Here is a 20,004-nt window from a genome sequence, read left to right as displayed (position 1 = left end):
GATAACAGAGTTTTATCTGAACAGTTTATCGGGAAATTCATCGAAAGCCTGACATACACGCAGTGAATGACCGGCACAACTTGGCTTGAGCAAGATACTAAAATCAAAGGGGCCACTCCTTGAAGGCATTGGAACGACCACATTAAAAGTCTTTGGAGATATTTTTTAAAAAATAATTTTTGTTTAAAAATAAATTAAAATAATTTTTTTTATTTTTTAAAACTTATTTTTAACATTTATATATTAAAACAATCTAAAAATACTAAAAACAAATTATTTGAAACAGGACAAAAAATTCAAAATTCAATGAAATGCAAGATAAACTGCAGCCGCAAAGAGTACCTAAAAATTATATGCAAAACAACTGTGGCAAAACTTTATACAAGGGCATTGTGGAAACAGTGAAAATTTCAAATATATAATTCCAAAACATTCATAAAAGCACTAAAATGTAAATTTCTTCTCTGTTCATTACCGCGAGTTACAACGTTTACACATGGCTGTGACCTTTGACAACTCAGGATTTTAGTTGAAAATGAATCTCACTAAAAAAAGGTGGTAATAGGGCTTGCAGGCTGCATCAGATAATGTTTTTCACAAGGCAGCAGTGTGATATACCCTATATTAACCGATTGTCAATGTACACATCCCTAGTGCAAGGCAAAATTCCCCGGCAAGAATGTCAAAAGAGCAGGATGGTCAGTTTGGATGAACAAAAGCAGCTTGACCAACTCTGACTAGAACAAGCGCTTCCTACAATCTGCTGCACCACAGTAGCACGGCATCTGTTTTATTTTTCCACTGGGGCCAGAGACGCTATCCAGGGCATAGCCATAGTCATAAGTAAGTTCCTGAAAGAAAACAACAGAACTGGTAATTTCATGTGGAATGCAAGTTACAGTCCTAAACAAATGCCAAAGATTCATACAGTTAAGCGAATGTCATGAACAGAACTTCTTAGCCCTTAAACTCTAAGGATAAAAATCACCAACGACATCCAGGGGACAAACTGACCTGAAGATGTCTTTTGGAGTCAACCTTTTTATTACAGAGAAAAATACAAATGACTTCATCCAGATGCAACCATGAGGACCAAGACAATCAATAGTTATAGCCTATCAAGTAGTTCCATCTGTGACAATTAAACACCACACCACGAATCCTTTCAAAGATAGGCATTCATCCAACACATAATGCAACAAAGGTTTTTGGGATTGATTTTTCAAAACCATATTGTTCTTGGGATTTGAAATACAGTTTCAAATAGGACAAACAACTGATAAAATATTTTCCGACAACTCTACCACAACCCCAGACATACTCAAAATAAAGGGAAGAAGCTCCTATTTTCTGTCCACGGTCACAAAGGATGTTATGGAAGTGTGCTCTTTGTCCCATTTCCAGTCACACCCATCCTCCGCCCAGGTTTTAAAATTGTCTTGTGAAATCAGTTGCATGCCCAAAATGATTGAATTCTGGTTTTATGTTTTCCAGCCAGGCAATTTTGGGAATGAGAATAACAGTTTTCCTCCCATTCCAGGTGGCCTACTACTGATATCCATACACATACAGTACCTATTATCCTCAGCTTGAGTTGAACAGAAAAAAAAAAAGTGAGCATGTCCACAGCACCCAACAGAGCCAGAGAAATAGTGAATAACCTGCATAGGAGGTATGTTATCCGCTGCAAACAGCATCACCCGAGCAAGTTTGACATCGTGATGCGAGCTCAGGACACATTGCACAAAGAGATTGGGCTCACAACTATGATTGATGAACCTGGCAATATTTCCAGTAGAACCTGCATCAATACAAAACTCTGGAACACTTTCAGACTTCTGATCATCTCCATCAAAGCTGTTAATTGCTGACACTGACACATCTCCTAGTCGCCTCTGTTCAAAAGAACAAAAGCAAAAGAAAACATCAGCAGAACACATTTGGTATGGAAATATAAACAAAAAAAAAAACCAACACACACATGATAAATAATAGGCAAACAATAAAACTAAAGTATGTCAAAAATGATGAAAAAACTTTATTTCACAAGAATTTCCAATGACATGCAAGTACTTAGTAAATTAATATGTGCTAAACACATGACCAAACTAAAATGATGATTAATTTCTAATGCTATTAGCTATTATACTTGAATGTAATTAGCATTATTTCAAAAGAAGATAAAATTGCCCAGTGGCCAAATATTCTAAGACTGCTCAATTAAAAAGGAGAAACAAGCTTAGAGATAACATTGCCAATTTAGGGAGGTACTCAACTTCCAAGTAGAAATTCAGCTAACTTCCATTTACTAGAGATCAAATGTTGACTGTATAACTACAGGGTGCCACTGTCACCGTGTTGCCCCAAACAACTAGGATGCAGAATACAAATAAACAAAAAAGAAAAGGAAATGATTTCCAGTCTTAAGAGTATATCTAGGAGTTTGTTATGGTACCTCTCTTCCACCAAGCCCCCTCATTGTTTGCAAGCAGTCAATGTCAAAAATATAATTGTTCTCGCAGACATGATCTGTGTCTTCAGTTCTCACAAGCGCCCCTATGTACTCACAAACAGGCGCCCCAGAAGGTATAAAGTCCCACGATCTAACAGCCCATCCTTTCTTAGGAGTACGGAAAACCTGTCGACATTAACCAGCAAGAATTTAGAGAAAGAGCAAACTAAATCAACTTGACAAAGTGGAAAACAAGATTGCAATTATAAGGAAATAGATATAAATGACACCTCAAGACGATGCTTGATGCCTCGTTGAGATGTCCGGTTTACACAACCAGGTCCACATCCACAACTTGGGCCACATTCAAAAACAACTGCCCTGGCTTCGATTAACCTGAAGGTAAAAAAACAAAAAAAAAAGTACAATTATGCAAGAATAACCAAGTAAACAGACTGTAAAGGACTTTACAATTTAAGATTTGACTGAGTTCTGTTAAATCTATGGTTAAATAACACTCACCTGCCACCATTAATTTGCACATATGGAAAATCAGAGCCATTAAGCTTTGCACAAGCACAAGTCCTTGGATCCACACAAGTCCCTTGGCAGTTGCATCCACTCACATTTGCAGGAAGCTTCACATTTTTGGCAATTTGAAGAGACTTGCAGTAGGTATAACCTGAGATTTTCAAGGATTCAAATTCACAAGATTAATTCTGGCAGCATAGGAGGATGCTATCTAGAACTTCTTATGGGTACACTAGGTAAGCTAGAGCCATGCCTTTTAAGCTGACTCCTCCCTGGGGTTTAGGCACAACAGTCCAACTCTCCAAGTAAGAAACAGTATACCATTTATAACCACAGTCTGGGATTAGGCTTAGGCTTGGCCATCAAAGCCCAATACAAATACATTTATATTTATTTAAGCTAATTTTAACTATTCCAATTTAGTACAGCTGGTTATTTTTTGGTATCTTGAATGTTTTAAAATTTTTTTCATATTTCTCAATTTTAAAACATTTTTTTCATTATGAAATAATTTTATGTTTTCAAAAAAAAATCACAAAGCATGAGGCCTGTCCTAGAAAATCTCAGGTTCAAGTAGGGCCAAGCCCAGGCATGAAAGTGGTTTCAAATGTAGGCTGGGCAGAAGAGAAGGAAAAACTTTTCTACTCCTGGATTAGGCCTATTAATGGATCTAGTGATAGCAAATGAGAAAGAAATAGAGCAAAGGCAAAATGCATAATCAAGAATGCCAGAGAGCTCCTTTTATCTTTAGAAAAAAGGCCAATGACCTTTTAGGGTCTGTCCAATTAAGTAATGTCCCAGAAACCAAGGTCTTAGAAGGCCTGCCATTGAGTATCACCAGTGACCACTCTTCTTGAGGCTACAGCCTCATGGTTGCAGGTCAAGACAGATGGGATAACAAATGCACCAAAGTACAAAAAATTCAGTGACCAAATCAAGACAAGATTGAACAACCAGATGGTAGGAAAAAATGGGAGAAACTATCATCACATTTTCCAAGGCAGCCCACACTAACAATTCATCAAAGCAAAAGGCCCAGTATCCAACAGATTTCAAAACTTATGCACAGCTATGGGAATAAATTATTTACTATGCAAATGGAAGGGTTTTTTTGAATTTGTAAAACCATGAGATGATTTAATATAATGAGTGGGCAGATCCTAGAATAAAGAAACCCTATCCAACGTTCCTATAAGTGGCATGAGAGCTATGATCTTGTTGGGGAAGAGGAAAGGCATCTCACAACAAACTAGGGAACCACAAATTAGAATCGTAAAAGAATAAATCACAAATGCTTGTAAGTGAATGTAATACTGAAAAGTATAAAATAAAGAACAATCATACATACTTAAAACTTAAAAGCAATGTTGTAAACTTAGACAAGTATGCAAATCGACTAAGAAAACTGGAAACCAGTCAAGTTCCTAATACAGTTGGCCCTCAAAATATAAAAATGGCCAAAAACTGAGTCCAGACTGATTTTGTAAAGTTTCATTTTGCTCCAATTCTGGAAGGAATTTTCATTTACTCACCCACTGGTAATTGGGTCCCTGGTTGAAACTTAACACAAATTTCACAATTCTTTTTGGCATTACCCATAAAAGCATTAAAAATGCTCTTGAACCCTCTTCCCTTATCTAGTTATATACTGAGCCAATTCTGTAGTTCATAAAACTTCATGCTTCATGTTAATGTAAGCTAGAAAAATCAAAACGAAAATGGTATTTATTTAGACCTTTAAACATATCCATCCTTTTCCCTTCCATGATTTCAACGACGCTCCATACTAGCTAATTTTTCAGTTTTTCATCTTCCAGATATATCTTCTAATTTTACCATGCATTTTGAAGGCCCAAACCATTTTTTTAGGATTTAATCATGTGTTATATGTCATCAGAAAAGGTAAAATACAAAGAACTAAATCATCTTCCATGATGTAATACTAATTAATTCCTTTAACCATTTCATTATTCACATTTTATCAAGTTATCTTTCATGTTTCACATCTTTCACTTGTTTAATCCTTTCTAATGTTTTTCATAATTTCAACCTTCAAATATAAAGCATCCTTGAATGTTACAAACGTATCATCTTATACGATTTTAAAAGTCTCGATACCATTTAATTTCTAACCTCTCTCACATACAGCATCATCTTTTTTCTTTTTCTTTTTATTTTCTTTTTTTGATAAAATCACCTTCATCTCCATCTCTAAGTTTTTTTTAACTTCTTGCAATCCTGAAAACATTTTTCTTGTAAAAAAAAATTTATATTGCATGCAGATTAATTTGTTTCAATATATTACAATAACAATGCTCTAAGTTATTGTTCTCGGCAAAAGACTAGACATTCCTTCTCTAAACCTTTTATTTTTTACCATCCTTTTAGATTTGATTCTTTTAATATTTGAATCAAGTGTCATATACACAATAAGAACATCAAAACAATAATATGTTTCATATGCCAGGACTTAAAAGAATTTTAAGGAGTAAATTCCTTTTACCTTTTCACATACCATACTTGATTTAAAACAATCAGATCATTTCAGTTTCCTTATCCTTCAACCAACCAATGCCTCTCAAACAAAAAATGGGATTTTTAATTTAATATTTTGTTTTTAAGATAGGTAAAAATACCCTCACAAAGTTTATTAAACTCTTGAATTTTGATACAGAATCCATTGAGTTGCAAAGGATAGCTACACCAAATGAGCAGATTTGTTGTTGCCCGTGGAACCAGAACATTTCAAACTTGTCACCTTGACAAGTGCTCAGAGGAAAAACTTTTTCAAGCTTCTAACTCAGCATATTAGATATTAAACATCTGTGCTACTGAATATTGACTTAGAGTTACTAATGAATCAAAAAGCAACAGTCACAATGCTTTGACTGCAGCTGTGCCACAATTGCGGCCGCGATTTTAAACTATGTTAACTTCCACTTTCACATTATATGTAGAATAGTAACTGATTAAGCAAACAAATTTAAAAGTTTAACTTGCCTGATGGAGCAACAGGCGGATCATCAACCAAATTGGTAGCTGGAATTGGGACATCCTCTTGACCTCCACTAATATCCTCACACACCAACCTTAGCAAAATAAACAACAGAAACTAATTACGCCTCATAGTAATGCAAAAAGCAAAGAGCTTCAAGACTATAATAGAATGATATTCTTCTTATACCCTCGTATTTCAGCAACAGATTGGGGAACACGTCCATAGCTGAATTGAACCTGTCATAAGAGTGAATAAATGTGCAATCCAAGGCTGTTCAGGATAGATATAGAGTGAAAAATGTATTTTGGAATGCAGACGAGGGAAAAAGTGATGAATAGAAATCACTACATCCTATTAAGTATAAGCAGAATCATTGAGTTGGCTATGAAGAAAATGGAGAACAATATCCAAACGACACTCCATTCTTATAAGCAACATCCAATCAAAGAAAAGTGATTGAAAGGGAGGGAACATCCAGTATATTATGCATAGAATAAAAACATGATGGTTGAGAGAAGCAGCATCACTGGAGTGTTTTACAATCAAAAACTTTTATGGGGTAAGAAACCGTAATGAAAATTGTACTTTCTGCAGAAAGTTGAGGTGAGCCCTATCAACGATTAGTTAAGGGACGGTGGTGTAAGATGCTTTCAACATAATCCAAGTGCACCTATGAATGCACCGGTGACAAAGAAGAACACTCAAATTGAAGTGTTAAGAGTGGGGAGGACGAGAATCCATGTAGCCAATTACCTAACCAAAATTAAAGAGCTGTAGCATTTAAAGTTGTTGGTCTCATTATGAAAATTTAAAACCAGCGATGGTGGGAGAGGAACACTGTTGCAGCAGGAATTTTGCCAAAGGAGAGTGTTCCAGGTTGTAAATAGCACATAATTAGGAAATAATATAGAGCCTTATTATTTCCTAATATAGGGTCCTAATTGTAGGGATTCTAATTAGTCTACTTTCCTATGTAGGGTTCCTATCTTGAATATAAGGGATAGATTGATCAATGTAAAAGAAAGAATATTTGTTTTCTTCTTCTATGTTTTCATGGTATCAGAGCATTGGTTGCTCATATTTGACCTAATACTACAAAATTTGGTATAGCACATATTTGTGCTTCGTTGTGTCAATCTCTCCCCTGGTGTGGCTGTTGGAATCCAGAATAGATTTTCTTGTTTTCAACGACAATTTTATTTGATGAGATGTACAAATAAAATTTTGTGAGTTATGGCTAATAAAATGGCAGAAGTAATATCTGATGTCATCCCAGTGATGTCAAAAATCACTGAACACAAGCTTAATGGCTCCAATTATTTGGATTGGAGTACGACCATTCGTCTTTATTTACGAAGTATCGATAAGGATAATCATATGACTAATGATCCACCTAAAGATGATTCAAGACAGGCATGGCCGAGGGAGGATGCCCGATTATTCTTGCAGATACAGAACTCCATTAATAATGAGGTAATTGGCTTGATCAATCATTGTAAATTTGTTAAGGAATTGGTGGAATATCTGGATTTCTTGTATTCTGGAAAAGAGAATGTTTCCCGCATTTATGAGTTGTGCAAGGCCTTTTACCGTGCAGAAAAACATGATAGATCTCTTACAAGTTACTTTATGGATTTTAAAAGAACTTATAAGGAGCTTAATATGTTGTTAACTTTTAGTCCTAGTGTAAAAATACAGCAAAGTCAAAGGGAGAAGATGGTTGTCATGAGTTTTCTTGCTGGTCTCCCTTCTGAATTTGAGACTGCCAAATCTCAGATTCTCTCTAGTTCTGAGATCTCTTCGTTACAAGATGCATTTAGTAGGGTACTTCGCACAAAAAGTTCTCCACCTGTCCAGTATAGTAGTGCTCTTGTCAGTCAAATTAATGAGTATGAAGTTGGGCGATCACATTACAAAGGTTGTAACAAAGGAGAGGCAAGCAATTTTGATCGTACACAAGATTCAGGAGGGATTGTGTATCATTATTGTCATAAGCCAGGACATATGAAACGTGATTGTAGAAGACTACAAAACAAAACTCAGAAAACTCACTCGGCCCATATTGCATCTACTAATGATAAATCTGAAAAATCATTTCTTATCTCTGCAGATGAATTTGTCAAGTTCTCTTAATACCAAGAATCTTTAAAGTCTTCATCTACTCACGTTCCTACCATTGCCGAGTCAGGTAAATCGAATACTTGTCTTATTTCCTCATCCTCCAAATGGGTCATTGATTCTGGTGCCACAGATCATGTGACAGGTAATTCCAATCTCTTTTCTACTTTTCAGTCAAATACATCCACCTCTAATGTTACTTTAGCAGATGGGTCAACATCTTGTGTTCTTAGGTCTGGCACAATTACCCTAACTCCTTTGATTCCTTTATCATCTATTCTACATTTACCTCAGTTGTCATTTATTTTAATTTCTGTAAGCACACTTACTCGTGCGCTTAACTGTTGCATCTTATTCTTTCCTGATCATTGCTTATTTCAGGATCTTATGACGAAGAAGATTATTGGTAAAGGACATGAGTCTGAGGTCTCTACATTCTTGACACACAAATACCCAAATCCATAACTTGTTATGGTGTAACAACCCCTCTTGAGATGCATTGTTGATTTGGCCATCCTTCTTTACCTTTGCTAAAGAAACTTTGTCCACAGTTTAGTAGGGTGTCTTTATTAGATTATGAGTCGTGTCAATTTGCCAAACACCATCGTCTTCATTCTCACTCTCGAGTGAATAAAAGAGCAAGTTTTCCTTTAGAATTAGTTCATTCTGATGTTTGGGGTCCTTGTCCAGTTCCGTCTAAAACTGGATTTAAGTACTTCGTTATTTTTGTTGATGCTTACTCTCGTGTGACTTGGTTATATTAATGAAAAGTCATTTTGAGTTGTTTTCTCATTTTTGTTTTTGTGCTGAGATTAAAACTCAATTTAATGTTTCTATCCATACATTGCGTTGTGATAATGCCAAAGAATATTTGTCAGCATCTTTTCAAACTTACATGATTCACAATGGCATCCTTCATCAAACTTCATGTGTTGATACTCCTCAGAATGAAGTAGCAGAACGGAAAAACAGACATCTTCTTGAAACAACAAGAGCCCTATTATTTTACATGACTGTTCCCAAATCTTCTTCTAGGCTGATGCAGTTTCAACATGTTTTCTAATTAATCATATGCCTTCCTCTGTTCTTCATGATGAGACCCCTTACAGTATCCTTTTTCCAACCAAGTCATTGTTTCCTATTGCATCTAAGATATTTGGTAGCACTTGCTTTGTCCGGGATGTTCGTCCGTCCGCATGTCACCAAATTAGATCCCAAGTCTTTGAAGTGTATTTTCCTTGGTTATTCTCGTCTTCAAAAAGGATATCGATGCTATTGTCCTAGCCTCAATAAATATCTTGTCTCAACTGATGTTACTTTCCTGGAAGCTACACCATATTTTCAATCTTCCACTCTTGCTTGTCAGGGGGAGGATGATGACTTGTTAGTCTATACCATCACATCCTCTGAACCGGATGTTACTAAGCCTCCCATTCTTCAAGTCTACTCCAAACGACAAATCCCTCCTGCTACATGTCCTACACCAGCTCCTTCGTCATCAGATCCAACCTCAAGCGATGCTCTTCCTATTGCTTTACGCAAAGGTAAACGTCAATGTACTTATCCAGTTTCTTCCTTTGTTTCTTATCACCACTTGTAAACTTCCTTTGTTTCTTATCACCACTTGTCACCTTCTTGTTCTTCTATTGCTTCTCTCGATTCCATCTCTATTCCCAAAACTATTCATGAAGCCATATCTCATCCTGACTAGCATAATGCAATGATAGAGGAAATGAATGCTTTAGATGACAATGGTACTTGGAACTTGCTCAAATTACCTCCAGGGAAACAAGCTATTGGATGTAAGTGGGTGTTCACGGTTAAGGTAAATCCTGATGGGTTATTTATTTCTAAGGCTGCTACTTATAGTTGGCCTTTGCATCAGCTGGATATCAAGAATGCTTTTCTTCATGGTGATCATCAAGAAGAAGTTTATATGGAGCAACCTCCTGGATTTGTTGCTCAGGGGGAGTATAGGAAAGTTTGTCATCTTCGCAGATCTCTGTATGGTTTGAAACAGAGTCCTCGTGCTTGGTTTGGAAAATATAGTCAGGAAGTTGAAAAGTTTGGCATGACAAAAAGTAAGTCTGACCACTCTGTTTTCTACAAACAATCTGATGCTGACATAATTCTTTTAATTATGTATGTAGATGACATTGTCATTACTGGAAGTGATATTACAGGAATCTCATCTCTTAAGTCCTTTCTTCACACTCAGTTTCACACGAAAGATTTAGGAATGCTAAAGTATTTCTTGGGTGATGAAGTAAATAGGAGCAAAAATGGTATCTTCCTATCTCAGAGGAAATATGTGCTTGAAAATTAGAGGCGAAACCATGTAGTGTCCCAATGATTCCTAATTCGCAACTTACAAAAGATGGTGAATTATTTGAAGATCTAGAGAAATATAGAAGACTGGTTGGGAAGTTGAATTATCTTACAGTGACTCGTCCAGATATTGCTTATTCTGTCAGTGTTGTAAATCAGTTTATGTCATCCTCAACAGTTCACCATTGGGCAGCTTTAGAACAGATTTTGTGTTACTTAAAAGGAGCACCTGGACGTGGTATCTTGTATGAAAATCACGAACACACTCATATTGAATGTTTTTCACATGCAGATTGGGCAGGTCCAAGGTAGATAGAAGATCCACATCAGGTTATTGTGTCTTTGTTGGAGGCAATTTGGTTTCGTGGAAAAGAAGCAAAATGTTGTGTCACGATCGAGTGCAGAATCAGAATATGGAGCCTTGGCACAGTCTGTGTGTGAAATAATATGGATATATCAACTCTTAACTGAAGTAGGCCTCAAGGCTTCAGTACCGGCAAAATTGTGGTGTGATAACCAAGCTGCTCTTCATATTGCATATAATCCTGTTTTCCATAAACGAGCTAAGCACATTGAAATTGACTACCATTTCATCCGTGAGAAAATACAGCAAGGTTTGATTTCCACAGGGTATGTGAAGGCTGGAGAACAATTGGGGGATATTTTCACGAAAGCTCTAAACAGGGCTCGGGTTGATTATCTTTGTAACAAGCTGGGCATAATAAATATCTATGATCCAGCTTGAGGGGGAGTGTTGCAGGTTGTAAATAGCACAAAATTAGGAAACAATATAGAGCCTAATTATTTCCTAATATAGGGTCCTAATTGTAGGGCTTCTAATTAGTTTACTTTCCTATATAGGGTTCCTATCTTGTATATAAGGGATAGATTGATCAATGTAAAAAGTAAGCGAGAATATTTGTTTTCTTCTTCTATGTTTTCAGAGAGAATGACAGAATAAATACTAAAACATATTCGGCTATGCCATACTATCAATATAATGCTCTAGAACCCACATCATGTGTGAGAATTCATGATATTTATTCGAGGTCTGGTGACCCCAGAAGCAATCTGAGCTAGCACTTTGAATGCTGAACTGAGGTACTACAGATGGTAATGAAACTGACCTCAGCTGATTCTCCTGTGGGCTTTAATAAGCTGGACCCAAGTGTATTTGGAGCATCTTAAACTAAAATGTGGGCATGTCCAAAACGTAGGATGTGTAGCATATGCTTTGCAAACACCATTTTTTTACAATATCCAAAAACTAAAACAAGACACATTTGTATTCATAGACAACCCTGTGGTAATAGCCTAAAATTGGTGCACCATTTGATATCAACAACTGAGAGTGTGTTGCCAGTGAAATTTGCTTTTATTAATCGCACAAGCAAATAAATAAAGACATATAGTAGAGCCTAATGTACAACAAGACCAATGAGCTGCAGGAGCCTACACTGCAGCTTTTGATTCAGACAATTCTGAATATAGAAAATAATAACCATACTGGTATCTCTAAGCAAGAGATTTTGCCAATGAACAACAGTCAGTCAAGAAAGTAAAAATGTCTTTGAATAGAAAAGGAAACATAAAAACCTGGTTGGTGGTCAGAATTGGCTGCCCTTCCAGCCGCCTCAGTCGATACTTAAACACAGTAAATCCAGATAAACCTTTCTCTGCCCAGTATTGAACAACCTGTATAACAAGTAAAAGCACTATCAGCTGAAATTAGAACAATTGACTCTTGGCAAAACATGAAGAGGAAGAGATGGAAAAATACAAGAGGTAAGCATGAACAAGGAAAAAAGAAGTAAGAAAGAAATATGCAACCGCCCCCTATATCCTATAGGATAGGTCCAACGTTGCTTCTTCCAGCCCTTACAGTATATGCCATTGCCCAAAGCCTGACAGTGATTATTGTGGAAGTTCTTATTTTGCCCATCGCTGTTAGCAAAAAGCTCATCCTATGGACAAGATATTTAATAGAACAATAAGGTTCAAACTTTTTTCTTCTAACAAATGGTTGGCTGCTGTGTGAGAATGAAGGTGTACATATGAAGGGTAATTAACACACTAGTTCAAAAGTCGTTCTGTATGGAAATGGACCAGCATTATGGACAGAGAGAGAGCTATTGACTAATAATTGAACTTCATGATGTCACTTCTTACAGATGTTTAATTATGTTTTCCTTTTCCTTTAAAACCAGGAGAAGAACTTCAAAAGATCCCCTGTTAAACTTGAAATGGTTGGCAAAAGCAATAAATGATTTTAACTCAATTTTAATTCAGGTGATATAATATCAATTGCCCTTTTAACAAACTGCAGCCTGCAAAACGGGAAAATGGAGCAGCCTCCATAGAACCAGATAACAGTAATATGCACAGTTTCCTTCTTTCAGTTGCTGCTCACTCTCCATCTTCTCATTTTCAATTATACCCTTAGTCACTAAAATTAGATGATTTTCAATTAATTTCTTTTAGAAAATAAGACCTTGATTGAAGATCTAAAGTCTAAACCTCATTACACCAAGATCCTATGTGCATAAAACTGAAAGAGCGGACCTAATTTTAAAATGACTTAGAAAAAACAAAATCTGGGCCAAAGTAGGAATCAACAGTCAAAAGGGCCACAACATATCTCGTACAGTTTTTCTCGCAACTTGTTGCATTAATTGGCCCAACAAGTACACAAACACCATGTGAATTAGAGATGTACCTTGTACAAGCCATCATAGGTGTAAACTCTGCCACAGTAGCTGCTGGCACATTCATGGCCACGAACAACTCGTACAGGAACACATTGCTCCACACAATTCTGCAATTAAATGCAGAACAAGCAGTAATCAAGCAATGAGATTTTAAATCCAAAGCCAAACCACAGGATCCTACATTAGTCTACCAGCCCAACAAAAGTGCATGCATTCGTGGAGAGAGAAAAAATGTCAGTTTGATAGTCTGATCTCGAACCCTTTATGTTGTGTGTGGGTGTTTACGTATGTGTATGCTTAGACCGGGCCGGGGGGGGGGGGGGGGGGGGGCACGCATATGCACTTGAACAGACATTTGTACGAATTTGTGTGTGTATGAATTCAAATCAAGACAACCTCTGATGCATTTCTCTTTGGTCCTTGACTTCAACCAGAAGTGACTGTCAACATGACATAACTCTAACAAGAGATTCACAAGACGATGCTACAAAACGGTGAAATTATTGGGGGGGTAGTGAGGATCAACTTTTTATCAAGTAGCAAATTGGAGTGCTTTCAATGCTGACAAGAAAGGCTGTAATCTCACCTTTCCCCTTCCCTGTGCTTGCTCTCCTATGTATCAACAGCGAAAAGGGTGACAGACTTGCTAATCTAAACCGTAAACACGCCTGGAAACCCAACCCAAATTATCTAGTGTACCTATTAGCAAGACAACATTGGTCCATTGATGCATAAAATGATTTTATGATTAAGAAACGCAACTATTTACATCAGTGTTCAAAATATTGAGAAAAATATTGTCATATCCGAAGCAAATAAGCAAGATCATTTCCTCTTCCTCGATTTATCCTGGCTTACTACTAGTTAGCTTAATACAGGATGTTTCACTTGTTATCTTTTAAAATGGCAAGTGACTTTACTGGAGACAAGGCCAAATGGGCACTCACAAATCTGATTGACGCCCCCAAAAAGATCAGCACTTACACTCTTGATAGCCATCCCTAGCCCAAAGAATGGCCCTAGAACGTAAGGAAACATAACAAGACTAAATGTCCTATCATAAATTTTGAACATCCAACTCAAATTTAAGTTAATGAGAGGAGAAACCAATAGTCCAATATGCCATATAAGGCATAACAAACTTTACACATTATATATACCGTAATACTAAATAATATATGTACAAGTTCAAATGCAAATAGTGGAAAAGAAATACCCATTGAGGAGGTTTTGGGATTAAGTTAATTGCACCTTCAATGCCAAATTACCGCGCTCCAACTTTTGGTCACGAATTTGACGCTTATTTCCAGTTAAATCATGCCCACCTTGGCCAGTATAGATAACATCCTCGGCATTATCTAGGTCATCCTCATACATCCCCGATATAACAATGGCCACGGCAAGTGGGAACGTATAATTATGGTACACCTGTAAATTTTGAAGGAAAAATGGTTGTCACATCAATCTGTATCATGTAGTGTACAAATTCTTTGAGTAAAAAATCCTCTAATTACTAGTAGTTATTGACTTACGAAATTTAGATGTACAAAAATATGATTTTACACCATGACTAAGCTACAAAGCAAGAAATCTTCAATCGTGGATAACCTATCACAGATGTCCAAAAAATACTGAGAAATACTGAGGGATTGGATAAAGACATGCTTAAACAGCATCCTTCATTCTAAACAACACTATTTTTTTATAAAAGAGTACTGTATCAATGTAAAGTAAAGAAGTGAAGATTAAAATGTGGAGAACTAGAATCCTCCATGTAAAAAAAAATATCACATCAAAATCAATACAAAAGGGCAATTTGATCCCATCAAATATCAGCCATATAAACTCCTAAAAAAACTCCAGAACAAAATCAAAAAGACTTATATCTCACAGTATCTGCTACAAAAAAAATTGAGAGCATGTGATTTGCAACCCATCCAAATACACCAAACAATATAAGACACAAGACATCTCCATGGAATAAGAGCCCTCTCCCATACCAAAACCTACAATATTCACAAAATAAAAGGTCCACTGACTTCTCCCTCAAAAAGCAGTGTCTATTCTACATATCATAGGGAATTGGACAATTCAAATGATCATACATCTACCTGACATCCAAGGCAAATAGGAAAGAATAAGAATAATGGAAACAGTACAAATAAAATTGATGCTTACCCCCTTCCTGTAGGACTGCCCCATATAATCAATTCCATTCAGCCAGTGGCTATGAAAGCCAACAGCAACCATTTCAGCCCTAGAATAGAAACGGTGCCCAACACTGATACCTGCTAGTTGGACCCAACAGTCATTTCCCAGCATGAAACAGGTGATTGTTTCATAATCATACATGTTAAAGGAGATACTAAACACAACAAACAAAAGTATGAAAGTGTAAATGGTCAAAAACAATAGAAATACAAGTTACCAACCTGGAAGATCACCAATTCTTTTCTCAGGATACATTGTAGCATTAGCTTCAAACATCTGCCAGAGCATTTCAATTTGAAGAGGAAATAAAGATTATTTCCTAGTTGCAAAGAAACAAAAGATAACATCATGTTTTTCTACAATCAGTCCCGTTCAATTTAAATACAAAGTACAGAGTTTGATAGGAAAAAATGACAAGGAACATTGTCATCATCATATCTATAACATCAAGATGCAAAGATGATAATTGTCTAGGTACAGATATGACCAAGAGATAAAAAGAAAAGAGAAAACCGATTCAATCTTTCGGTGATTGAAAAGCATATATAGTACATTATGAATCATGAATTTAAAATCACGAACTTAGCAGGTGGACAAGTGAAACAAAGAAGAAATACTCAATGTTCATCCATTTATGACAAGCTGAGCAATCATGAAAGGTGGAATTGCACCTGAGATGAATTATTCATAAAGAGTAGCTCTATTAGAATTAACACCCTAAGAAGTGATATAAGTACGTAAAATTTCTTAAAAAGAGTCAGACTCGTTGCATCTTCACTTACCTTAGTTATTGCCTTTAAATCAGGACGCTTGGCTTTTTTCTTGTCACCATCTTCAGATGGTTTTTCTTTCTGCACCAAAATTGTAGATCAGCATATGTAGGAGAAAATATGCACTGCCCAGATCACAAAACAGCATTCAATTTCCTACTATTATTTGAAGATCATCAGTGCACATATATGTTAGAAGATGTTACAAAAGCACATTTCAAGATGAAGAATTAAAGAACAGCTTCGATCATGGAAGGACAGCAAAGAACTCAATTCAAACTTTGTTTGGTAATAGCATCCCACTTAGACACTCTCAATGCTTTAAAACGCAATCAATCACTCAAATGCTCCTACTTCAAATTCGTCCATAACTCCAAGAGATGGATGTTGCATGACGATGCAACCAAGAAAAGGAAAATCTGTATGTTAATTTAATTTGATTTTAGATTTTAAGATTTCTTGTCGTGGTCTAACTAGGAATTCATTATGCTTAGAAAATATTAGTACTATCTAGGAATCTTAGCTTATTTAGGGAAATACAATATTCATTAGGAGTATCTGGTATTTATGGTTTTCCTTTTTCCTAATTGTTTTTCTATTTCCAATTTAGTTTAGGACAGCTAGACCATTTTGGTGTCCTATAAAAGGAACACCTATATGCGTTAAATGGAGGAATTTGGATGACTGAATTTCAAGTATTCTGGTTTATTTGAAGGCTGCTTCCTAAAGTATTCTCTCTGCTCATCACGGGAAGCTCCTCGTTGATAGGCAAGATGTCCTTGTACAAATTGAATTACCAATGCACCTTTTTTTTATTAATAAAGAGAGAATAAGTGTGTGTTTGGTGTTGTGATGAGGGTGCTTTTCAATTGAAAATATATCAAAATGATGTTTTTTCAGATTTTGTTTTTTTTTAATTTTTGACATCAGCACATTGAAATCATCTAAAAACACCTAAAAAATTCAATTTGATGCTTTTTCAAGCAAAAAGTAGGTTGTAATGCAAAAACAAACACTCACTAAATTACACACACCAACTAGCGTCACCCATTCACAGGAAATGACATCAAAATAATATAGGTTTTCAACAATAATTCAAAGAACACAAATAAACAAAACAAAAATCAGAAAATCCTCCGTATTAATAAAGAAGACTGGCCGATACACCAAAAAATGCAAGAATCTCAACAAAATATCCATCAAGGACAAAGTGGATACTTCTTCCACGGGTAGTCTTTTGCTTGTTCCCATCAAAAACCTAGATAATCATCACAGAGCGCAGTCTGCATGCAACTACATCTAACTTTCAACCCCATTTCCATAAAAACAGTGATTGCCACTCCTTCAAGGAGAATAATTCCTTCATCCTTAGCACCATTTTTTCACAAAAGATCCACTTGAAAAACTAACACGATGTTTTATATTATTATTGAGTTCCTTTCTAGCCTTATCATCCTCCTCCAGGTCCCCAATCACCCTTTGTGCTATAATATAAACCAACTGATAAAAAACAAAGCACCGAATCTCTCAAATACTGCCCATGGACCAGATTCTGCTAAATGTTCACATCAACGCTATTGAAGTAGGAGCTTACCAGAGTGTCACTATCCCAGAGGACCTCAAAATGGATAGGAAGTCACATAATGAGAAGATCAAGACAATAATGTTTCATTCAAGGCACTCTAATGGCATAAGAGCGTAATTCGTCAAATGTTTGCATGAAAGATGCAGATTAAGAAACGATCCATACCCACTTGATATACCTTCGCATACGAAAAGTAAAAATTGTGAACAAGGGTAGTAAACCATGCGAAAGCAACGTGGACCGAGGCAAAGAAAATTGCATGACTGAAGCAAAAGTCAGAAGGAGAAGCTAACCTTGGATTTATCAGCTGATTTTTTCGAACCTTTGAGGAATTTTTTTGAACCTTGGGAGACCTTTTTATCAACTTTTGCTTTCGCACACCTCAACTCTTCTTCCTATGCATCATAGAAAAAAAATGTAAACTCCCTCAACTCAAATTTAATGAAACATAAACACAAAATCTTCAAAAACCAACACATTAACAAGCCATGACACTAAACACACAACAAAAATCAGGCCAAACAAGCAAGCCATTATGAAACCACCCAACTCAATACCTGAAATCAAGAAATTAAAAAAAAAAAAGCAAAACAGTAAACATAGCAACAACAAAACACTAGTAGGAGAAGAGGAAAAAAAGTGGGTTTCTAAAGAGAAATATACCTGCACTAACTGGAGATAAAATTTGTTAAACAGCCTTAAAGTATCCTTAACTTTAACAGTAGCACTTTTATCAGGCAACGCACCACCCGCACCACTAGCATCACCTAAAGTCACCTCCTTTTGCACTTCAGTTGACCCCAAAACTTGATTTACCATCCTTTCAGCCATCGCAACCTCCTTCTCCTTCTCCTCTTCAGTCGCATTGACATTCGATCTCTTTCTAGGGTTTCCTTTATCTTCTTGCCCATCCAATATCTGCACTCTCTTTCTCACCAAATGCTCCTTCTCCTCTCTCTGCCTGCTCTTGATTCTATCACTCGTCCTCCTCTGTGTCTCTGTCTTTTTTCTCTCTTTTCTCCCATTTTTCGCTACTGTTTTCCTTTCCGGACCATTGCTCACGCATTGCTCCACCATTTTTCACCTCACAAATCTAAAATAAATAAAAAAATCACTGGTGGAATTAGGGATTTGCGAGAGGAGAAATTGGGGGTTTTACTTACCAAAAAAAAAGAAATTGGGGGTTTGAATTTTTAGGGGTTTGAGAGAGAGGGAGGCGCGTGAAATTCAAAATAATTTGGAAGTGACAGACAGATGATGGTTACTATTGAGAAGCAAGAAGGAGAAAGAGGAGGGAATAGGGATTCGAGAGGGAGCGAGGCGCGTGAGATTGAAAATAATGGAAGTGACAGACAGATAATGTGACTGACTGTGAAGCAAGAAGGAGAAAAAAGGAGGGAAGAGGATGCTCCTCATTGATCGATTCTCTCCATTCCTGTATGGTACGGTCCCAGCGCGTGCGGTGCAAACCAAAACTGTAGCTTTTTTTATTTATCTTTATCATCTCCCTCCTGTTCAGTGTTTTCTATTTTTTCCCGCGCCTAAAAACAAAATAAAAATAACCAAATCTCAATTATTAAATGATTAGGTGTTTGGTACTATTTCTTTTTCTACTTTTAGGTAATACTAATTAGCCGCCCAGATACACGGGGTTTTTTTATAATAAAAAAATATAAAAAAAAAAATACGACTTAAAAGTGTTAAGTTTATCACTAAAATTAGATTCAGGAGCCTTAAATTTTGCTACAATACAAAACTCAAGAACATTAAATTTGTGTCTAGCTGCAATACCAATACCAAGAATGTTAGGTCTATCAGCAAAGTATCAGACCCAAAAGTCTTAGGTGTGGGACTGGCTACACTGTCAGACCTAAAAGTTTTGAATCTAGGTCTGTCTGTAAAGTCAGATCAAAGAGCCTTGGATCCGAACACTGAACCCAAGAACTGCGAGTCTAGATGCCAGATCCTAGAGCTTTGGATCCCGACACCGAACCTAAGAGTCTTGAGTCGGTTTGGCCCGAGTTTTATAGTTTTTAATCTCCTAAAATAAAATTTATGGTTTTTTTATGATAATATATTTTTTCAAATTTATTATTATTATTATTAATAAACTCACCTGATTCAAGTTCTTATAGTTTTTAATCCCTTCAAATCCAATTTATGATTTTTCTTCAATGGTAATAATATTTTTTAAAAAAATTATTAATGATGATAATAATAATAATAATTTTACCCTTCAAATAAAATCTATGGTTATTTTTTAATATTAATAGTATTTTAAAAAAATTATTAATTATTATATT

General features: G+C 36.1%; 1 protein-coding gene across 2 annotated transcripts; it reads right to left on the bottom strand.

The window, feature by feature from the left end:
* Window positions 1–390: 390 nt before the first annotated feature.
* Window positions 391–19,157, bottom strand: LOC133692028 (histone-lysine N-methyltransferase, H3 lysine-9 specific SUVH4). Of its 2 annotated transcripts, XM_062112687.1 has the most exons (16): window positions 18,889–19,157; window positions 18,365–18,857; window positions 17,995–18,096; window positions 16,129–16,197; window positions 15,568–15,622; window positions 15,314–15,423; window positions 14,387–14,563; window positions 13,144–13,242; window positions 12,024–12,122; window positions 6,168–6,217; window positions 5,984–6,072; window positions 2,975–3,134; window positions 2,743–2,848; window positions 2,456–2,638; window positions 1,662–1,895; window positions 391–851 (listed from the first exon to the last, which is right to left on the bottom strand). In XM_062112687.1, exons 2-16 carry the CDS (start codon window positions 18,776–18,778, stop codon window positions 738–740), a joined length of 2,061 nt encoding a protein of 686 aa, XP_061968671.1. In that variant the 5' UTR covers window positions 18,779–18,857; window positions 18,889–19,157; the 3' UTR covers window positions 391–737. The 2 variants fall into 2 exon arrangements, with proteins under 2 accessions (XP_061968671.1, XP_061968672.1); XM_062112688.1 differs by lacking the exons at window positions 17,995–18,096; window positions 18,365–18,857; window positions 18,889–19,157 and having other exon boundaries at window positions 15,568–15,665.
* Window positions 19,158–20,004: the final 847 nt, after the last annotated feature.

This window comes from Populus nigra, chromosome 4 (assembly GCF_951802175.1).
Source record: "Populus nigra chromosome 4, ddPopNigr1.1, whole genome shotgun sequence".
Classification (NCBI taxonomy): domain Eukaryota; kingdom Viridiplantae; phylum Streptophyta; class Magnoliopsida; order Malpighiales; family Salicaceae; genus Populus; species Populus nigra.
Note: the sequence above shows the minus strand (reverse complement) of the source record. Positions and strands in the feature narration are given on the sequence as shown.

Bases quoted from the DNA above. Each gene is read 5' to 3' on its own strand.
- LOC133692028 (XM_062112687.1), bottom strand. From the start codon at position 18,778: ATGGTGGAGCAATGCGTGAGCAATGGTCCGGAAAGGAAAACAGTAGCG. The intron at 16,198-17,994 runs GTTAGCTTCTCC...ATTTTGGTGCAG, and splicing joins AATCAGCTGATAAATCCAAG to AAAGAAAAACCATCTGAAGA. The intron at 12,123-13,143 runs GTACATCTCTAA...CTTGTTATACAG, and splicing joins CCTATGATGGCTTGTACAAG to GTTGTTCAATACTGGGCAGA.